The sequence below is a fragment of the Nannospalax galili genome, unplaced genomic scaffold (genome assembly GCF_000622305.1).
Source record: "Nannospalax galili isolate Female #2095 unplaced genomic scaffold, S.galili_v1.0 scaffold676, whole genome shotgun sequence".
In the NCBI taxonomy this organism is placed as follows: Eukaryota; Metazoa; Chordata; class Mammalia; order Rodentia; family Spalacidae; genus Nannospalax; species Nannospalax galili.
In genome coordinates this window covers 1,162,269-1,170,989 of record NW_008337446.1, presented here as the reverse complement: position 1 = coordinate 1,170,989, position 8,721 = coordinate 1,162,269, and the positions used below count along the sequence as shown (strand labels likewise).

At 35.3% G+C, this 8,721-nt stretch overlaps 1 protein-coding gene across 1 annotated transcript in view; it reads left to right on the top strand.

Annotated features, from left to right (window-relative positions):
- Window positions 1-8,721, top strand: part of Tnks (tankyrase) — a 214,673-nt gene that overhangs the window by 141,265 nt on the left and 64,687 nt on the right. Inside the window, exons 6-9 of the mRNA XM_008832600.2 lie at window positions 2,681-2,775; window positions 4,822-4,888; window positions 5,383-5,569; window positions 7,972-8,093. Coding sequence (XP_008830822.1) covers window positions 2,681-2,775; window positions 4,822-4,888; window positions 5,383-5,569; window positions 7,972-8,093 — 471 coding nt within the window. The remainder of the gene's footprint in view (window positions 1-2,680; window positions 2,776-4,821; window positions 4,889-5,382; window positions 5,570-7,971; window positions 8,094-8,721) is intronic.

Here is an 8,721-nt window from a genome sequence, read left to right as displayed (position 1 = left end):
CAACAGATGGAGACTATTGCGGAGTTCCATAACTAATCAAATACAGAATAAATGTCTGAGATGCCCAGCCTTAAGTGACACATCTACAATGCAACCTCTATACCCAGGACTCAGGGAACATTGCTTAGCAGAACAGGGTGCAGAGAGAATATTAATGCATCTCTCAACTCTCACTAGTAAAGTTTCCTTATGTTACAGGTGGTGATCAACCCAGAAAGCCACAAATGGCCAAAATGTGGAGAAAAGAAATTGCAGAGTGTATGCCCCTGTTTAGGACTCCTACATCAAACCTCTGCCACCCAGGGCTTAGGGACCATTGCAGAAGAGGGAGCAGAAAGGCTGTAAGAGCCAAGGGTGGTAGATGACCACAGTGAAACAGTTTTCTGGGTCCTGGGAACTTGCTCATATGAACTTAAAGCAATGGTGACAGCATGTACAAGACCCATGTAAACTAGAACCAGACAACAACTCAGCACAGAAGTTGGGAAATGGGTAAGAGGCCCCAACCTTAGCTGAGGAACTATTTGCAAATGATCACTGCTAGGTGAGGGAGACTTGGTCTTCTTTAAAGGAGTGATGCTAAGTAGGTTGACCAGGTTCCAGTGGATCAACTCTTACTGAGGGACATCTGGGGACACAAACTTGACTCAATAGGCCTTAACATATATGGCAGAGTACATGAAATCTGGCAAGGGGGCTTGGGGTGTGTGTGCAAATAGTGAAGGGGGTCGAACTATTAAGATGTATGTATAAAATGCACAAAAATTCAATAAAAATTGGAAAAATACATAAATAAATGAATAAATAAATATCATGAAGAAAACTATGCCAAGGTGCATTGTTAAATTGCTTCAGTGTGCTAATACAGAGAAAATACTAAAATAGAAAAAGCACATGCACAGATGAACAAAAATAAGGGCGACAGCAGATTTCTAGGCAGGAAGCAGTACAAACTAGAAGATGGTGGGCCAGGATCTTCAAAATAGTAAAGGAAGAAAAAAAAAGGTTAATTTGAGCTTTATTCAGTGGAACTGCAGGGTCATGCAGGCAGCTTGCCTATCCTTGACTCCCAACCCTGTGAAAGCAGAACCTCGCAGGGCGTGCCTGACAAGATGAAGATGGAAGTCAGTTTTATATGCCATCTTACGTTTTTAAGTGTTCGTGGTATAAAACTTGGTAAGTTACTGAAATAGCTTAGGACAGGTGATTTTATTGCTCTTTTACACATGAAGAAGCCAGACATAGAGGTGCTAGAACTTTCATGGAGTTGGTTGCCTCAGATCTGGGAATTGACTTGGGTTTCTTGACTTGTTCAAGACTCACCTGGCCTGCCTCATCTACTCATGAATAGTTTTGTATGTTTTCTATACTTAAAGACTGTCTGAAATATATAATTTATGGAGTACCTTGAAAAAAATACTAGATAGCATAATTCTTTTGTATCTTGACATGTGGAAAGGTGGAGAAAATAAATTGAAATTTTGTTTAAGTGTAAGACTCTAAATAGTAGACAGTAAAAATTAAAAAAAGTACATTAGCGCCTAAGTGAAAAACAGAGTATTAACTTGAAATGAGCAAAAGTGACAGATTGTTGCAACTGCAGAGAAGTTTTTAATTAAAGGTATTGCTGGCTTTTTAAAAAGGTGAGGCATTTGATTACTATATATGAAATTTTTGCCAGGAATCTTTTAATAACTTGATTCTAATTAAAATGTAGCAGAAATTAGTTGAGAAGAAACTGTATTTCCCTTTTGTATTTATACTGTATATGTGGTACATGAGAAAGCAGATTAAATAGTGTCTTGCCGTATCTTATTGCATCCCATGTAGCACTTGAATTTTGCATCATTGCTAGAAGTCTTGGACCAAATATGATAGGCTGTCCCTTCGGTTTTCACTAAAGCTTCTTCAAACAATTCTTAAAGGAACTTAAATAGAATCAGGAGGAATATTTTGTTATGAGGAATATAATCCCTTATAGGGCTTTTAAGTTAGAACAATAACAGTGGTTCTTATTGGAAAGAAAGAAAGAAGCAATGTGGGGATAGAGCTCAATTATTAAAGACCTTGAAAACCAAGTAAGGGACATAGATGAAAGGTTTGTTAGTTCATTCTATGTTGCCATAACCTGACAATGACTATTTTATAAAGAAAAGTTTATTTGGTTCCTAATTCTTGTTGCTGGAAGGACCAGATGGCATGGTGCCGGCATCTGGCAAGGGCCCCTTGCCTGTGTCACAAAAAGGTAGATAACATCACATGACAGGAGTTGAGTGAATGGTGTGTGACAGAGGAGGGAGGGAGACAGGGAGCAGAGGGGTTGGAGAGAAAGGAAGCAAGGGAGTGGTGAGCTAAGCAATACCAGACTTGGTTTATAGGTGCCCTCTTTTGTGATACCAGTTCCTCCAAAACCCTCCTTGCTTCCAGCTATGAAACATTAATTTCACTTATAAGGCCCCAACACTAGGACAATGTTAGATTAGTGACCAAATTCAAACCATACCAGATGGCACTGAAATTAAAATTTTCTCTCATATATCTAGAAACTAAGTTTTTGCCATTTAACCCATTATTTTTGTTAACAGTCATTGTATTTAAATCTAAATGAATCCAAATTAAATTACAAAATCTTTTTTTTTTTTTTTAACCTAAAGAAGGGATATTTTTTTGTCTTTTCCAGTCTACTCCTTTGCATCTAGCAGCGGGCTACAACAGAGTTCGTATAGTTCAGCTTCTTCTACAGCATGGTGCTGATGTTCATGCAAAAGATAAAGGGTAGGTGCATCCCTTTAATTCCTGCAAATGATTCCATTCATAGATTATTATGCTTAATTTTCATTATTTGGTAGCCTAAACCTTTAAGCTTCAAAGCAAGTCATATATCACACTTATTAAGAATGTTCATAATAGGCTGGAGAAATGGGTCAGTAGTTAAGAGTACTAGATGCTCTTGTAGAGGACCCAGGTTTGGTTCCTAGTACCCATATGATGGCTAACAACTGTCTGTAACTTTAGTTCCAAGAGATCAGAAGTCCTCTTCTGGCCTCGTTGGGTGCTGCACATATGTGGTGCACTTACATACATACAGGCAAAATACCTATACACATTTTAAAAAAAGAAAAAGAAAAAGAATGTTCCCAAGTTTGATTTTAGACCTTATTTTCATGTACTGTTATATATATTTCTCATAATAATTTCTTATATCAATTAATTTCTATTAAAATTTTATTATTTGAAATTATTTTTCTCAACTGTAATCATTTTCAACTCTTTAATTGCATTTTAGAAAGAAAAATATTGAAAATTTTGGTAGTCTAGTAGTATACTTGCCATATTCTTCAGCTGTTAAGAAGATCATCTTTTATTAATAAAGTAATGAATAAAAAGTTTTTTAGTTTAATGGGTTTTTATCCCAATGAAATTTTTAATAACTTAAAATCTAGACTGTCTTTACAAACATTGATGTGGGAAGAGCATGAATGGGAAGCAAAAAAGTATGTCATTATTTATGAATTGGCAAATTTTGGAAGACTTTAATTTCCTCTGTAGTGTCCAAAGGTATGTGGACGTTGTTTGCCATCATATATGAAGAGCTAACATTTCTCATTATCTACCTTTTAAATCCAAAGGTTAATTGACCCTACCCATATGAGGTAAATTATATCATACTCTGTGTTTGGCAGCATAAAAGAGAAATGCCCTAGAGGGCATTTCTCCTCTTTGTGTCAGGAAGAGCAGAAGTGAACTCAGTACTTGAGACAGATAAAGAGAGGGCAGTCTATCCATTTCAAGTCTGTTCTTTTGGGGCTGAAGAAATGGCTCAGCTGTTAAGAGCACTAACTGCTCTTGAAGAAGACCCAAGTTCAATTCCCAGCACCCATAGGGTGGCTGACAACTGCCTGTAACTTCTATTCCAGGGGACCCGATGCTCTCTTCTGACCTTTGTGGGCACTGCATGACAGGGGTACAAGCAATACACATATATACATAATATTAAAAAAATAAATAAAATATCAAGTCTGCTCTTTTTCCTGCTATTTCTTTCTTGCCTACATGAAGCTTTGTGCCCTGTATGAATGGTGTCCCATTGGTATAGGAACATAAGGGCCTGGTACCCTTTAACATCCCTGTTTCCTTGTTCATGTCTGAAAGCAGACGGGTGTACAATAGGTAAGTCACTAAGAGATGCACACAGCAAAAAAGGATATTTCAAAATCTCATTTAGAATACTCTAATATAAAAGTGATAATATTTTGGATACTTAACTCATACTAGAAATTGCCATGAAAGTGAACTAAAATAGCAGGAATATTTCAGTTCATTGGTTGTTATTGTGCCCTTCACATAGTTGATATATAAAGTAAGTTTATATTTATTTATTGGCACATGGTCTTTTATCTAACAATTCTTGTAATTGGTATTTTTTCATTATTTTTAAGACTCATATACAAAAACCACAAAATAAATGTAAAAGGTGTGAATATAAGCTCTGCTTTGAATTCTTTTTTTGAATTCAAATTCTTCTTTGGATTTTCTGTTTGTTTCCATGAGACAAAGTATCTATGTAGCTGTGAGCTGGCCTGGAACTCATTTTCTTAGACCCAGGCTGGCATCACTCTCACAGTTCTCCCTACCTCTGCCTCTTGAGTGTTGAGATTAAAGACCTAGCCTCTTTCTTGAATTCCTAAAGTACTTTAAGTAGATTGGAATACATTGGTTTTTTTGTTTGTTTGTTTGTTTGTTTTTGTTTTTTTAGCACTTCACAAATTATTATAAGGTGTTTAAAATTTCAAGTATTTTGATTTGTTTCTTTTCATTTAGTGGACTTGTACCTCTTCATAATGCATGCTCGTATGGACATTATGAAGTCACAGAACTTCTATTGAAGGTAAGAGAAACTAAAAATATTGGGTAGCATTTGCTTATTTCATTTTTAACTTATTGATACTTCATGATCTTGTAGATAATTATATTTTTATGTGAATAAGATAATTTTTTTAAAGTTTTCCACTGCTTAGAAATTTTAAAGATTCAACTTAAGCTATTTTTTAAATTTTATTTATTTATTGATTGATTTATTTATTGATTGATTGATTGATTGATTGATTGTCTTTTTGAGGCAGGGTTTCCCTGTAGCCCCAGCTGGCCTGGAACTTGCTATGTAGACCAGGCTGGCCTTGAACTCACTGATACCACCTACCTCTGCCTGGGACTAAAGGCATGTGCCACCATGGCTGGCTTCAACTTAAGCTATTTTTAAAAGCTAAATTTAAAATAGTTATATATTGAAAAGTTTAAGTATAATTTCAGTGAAATACATTTTCTGAGTCTGGTTTCACCCAGGGAAATGATTACTAATGCCAAATTTCTTCCTCAATTCAGCATGGAGCTTGTGTTAACGCTATGGATCTCTGGCAGTTCACGCCACTACATGAGGCTGCTTCCAAGAACCGTGTGGAAGTCTGCTCCTTGTTACTTAGCCATGGTGCTGATCCTACCTTAGTCAACTGCCATGGCAAAAGTGCTGTGGATATGGCTCCAACTCCTGAGCTCCGGGAAAGACTAACTTGTATGTATTTATAACTTAAAATCAATATTGTGAGCTATGAATTGGAATATCATATTTGTGTTGGAATATCATATTTGTATTGCATTATTAGGGCTAATATTTTGTCTAACTTAGACAATATCCCTACCTTCTTACAAGTGTACTAGTTTTTAATCTTCATTTCTGTTTTGTTTGGTTGGGTTTTTTCTTTGTTTTTTGAGACAGAGTCTCATTTATATAGCCCTTGCTGGCCTGAAATTTGCTATGTAGGCCAGGCCAAACTCACAGAGACCTGCCTGCCTCTGCCATAACCCTCATGTCCAGACATATACTTCATGAATTCTGTAGTCTTTAACACACAACTACTCTCCGCTCTCTCACACACACACACACACACACACACACACACACACACACACACACACACAATATTTTTTAAAGTCTAATTCTAATGAATTTTTCAAGACTTCCGGGTTTTTGTAAAGAGTTCTTTCTTGTTTCCTAGAGTTTTTATTGTTGTTTGTTTGTTTGTTTTTAAGGCTACTGGGGATGAATCCCTTAACAATTATTGAATATTTATAGCATGTTCTAACCATATCATTCCACATATCATCTACTTTCTTTTTTATTTTCTATTTATTCTTTTTGTAAAGCTAAATGATGTAGTTGTCAGGGTCCAGCTCTTCATATGTGTCTGCTTATAAATTCCTTGACTTCATTTGTTCCTACTTGTATCATTAAATCAAAGTATATAATTTTGTAATTTGTATTTACTGGTTTATTTTCATCTCAGTTAATCTTTGTTTTTAAATTTGTAATGCCTTATACTTTGAGGAATTAACAGTGTTAAACTAAAAACATGAAATAGGGCCAGCAAGGTCGCTTAGCTCGTAAAAGCGCTTGCCATGCAAACCTGACCACCTGAGTTCAATTCCTGATACCCCATAGTGTCTGTCCTCTGACTTCTACACACATCCCACACCTCATGGCATGTGGATGCCTACACACACACACACACACACACACACACACACACACACACTATTCTAAAAATCATGAAATAAAAGTTTATATAAAACTGGCTCATTTCTTGAACTCTAACCATAGCTTATTATAGAAATATTGGGCATTGATGCAACAAATATTATTGAGAACCTACCATATGCCAAACTCTGCTCTAGGTAAGAAGACTACCATAAGCAAATACAGCGATGATGATAGGTCTTTATGAAAGCTAAATGCAAGTCTATGCTAAGGTATCCTGTGCAGTATCAAGGAAAAGGAAGGCTTATCCAAAGGCTGGTCTAAAGTAGCTAAACGGAGGCTTTCACCAGTGACTAATAGTTCATAAGGCATACAGTATACGTGAATAGGGGTCTGCATATCGCTCTGTGTTTTTAGAGACAGGGAAATATAGTGGGATTCTCAGAAGAAAGATCACAGTACCATGCAGGTGCATAGGTCCAAACATAAGAAGATCTGAAATTGTTGCTTACCATATTAAAAACATGCTTCATTTTGCATGCTTTAGAACAGTTTTCAGCTTTTTAAATAACTGAGTATAAAATGAAGCAAAATTTGTGAAATTGAAAATAAAAATCCAAAATTATTCTTTATGTAGGTACTTAATTGTTCTTTGAAAAATTTTCAAATTTTGGAAGTTCTCACTGTGTCAAGACTTAAATACTAGAACACTTAAAATGTTTCTCTAAAATTTCATTTTCTATTCCATTACTCATATTTAGTTCTGATAGCGGTAATAGTAGCAAGAACAATAACAGTACCCAAAAAATGGGTCAGTGTATCTTTTCTCTTTAGTGAAATTTTCATTTAACAGTTTTTACCTAATGTCAACGTGTATGTGTGTATGTGTATCTCAAGACTATAAAGTAATCCAGTGTATGTGTTCACAAATTACCTGCTTTTTTTTAGATGGTCTATCTTAAAACTGTTGAACTCTGAAAGCATACACATTTTAGCAGGTGTGGTGGTACACTCGGGAGGCCAAGGCAGGTGAATGTCTGAGAGATTGAGGCTAGCCTGGTCTTCCTAATGAGTTCCAGGACACCTTAGAGGCCCTGTCTCATAAAACAAACAGAATGCAGAGTATAGATATATTTCAAAATTTTCCCATAATATTTACCTTCATCCTTTGTATCTAAAATAGAGAGGTATATAAAGTTAATAATTTTCCTACCTACACATACATTTTTAAAAAATTATATTTGTATGGTGGTGGTGGTTGTGTTCTTGAGACAATCTCTCACAAACTGAGCTCACACTCACTATGTAGCCCAGTCTGGCTTCATATAATCCTCCTGCCTCAGTCTCTCAATTATGAGGATTATAAGTTTGCACCACCATGCCTGGCAGATTATTTTTTATAACATATAACTATATGTCAACTATTATTTCATTGACAGATGAATTTAAAGGTCATTCTTTACTACAAGCAGCCAGAGAAGCAGATTTAGCCAAAGTAAAAAAAACACTCGCTTTGGAAATCATTAATTTCAAACAGCCACAGTCTCATGAAACAGCATTGGTAAGATTTTATTAATTTTCTCCTTGGGTCTGTAACCATGGTGCAAACATAGCATAATGCTTTTCATTTTAGAGACCTTAGAGTGGCTTTACCTCTGATATGTCACCAATTTGTATTTTAACATTGGTTGTGCTGATTTTTAACTTTGGTTCGGAGAATAATTCTTTTCATGGGTGAGAGAATATAGATACGTGCTCAGCCTTAATATAGACTTATTTTATCTCTGTTCACCCAAGCTTATTGGAACAAATTACTTTTGTGGTCAGTATGCTGATATAATGCAAGCTATGATCTTACTGATAGAGTCTTCTTTTTAAGTATGCTTGCTAGATAAATATGGAATTTATTTTCCTATAGAAAATGAAAATATGGTTTCACAGATACCCGTATGATGCTTTTGAATAATTGTATTCAAATAACTGCTTATATTCATGTGAAAAAATGTTAAAATTATGAATTTTATGTTCCTGACTTACAATTACCTTTAAAACTATCCCTTTTTCTTTTTAATGCACTTTTAGAAATAGTCCCTTATTTTCTTTGTTATTAAGCACATTGAGGCATATGTGTTGGGCTGGTTAGTGATTGTTTCTATTTCTAAATTCAGAATTTAATCATATGTGATATT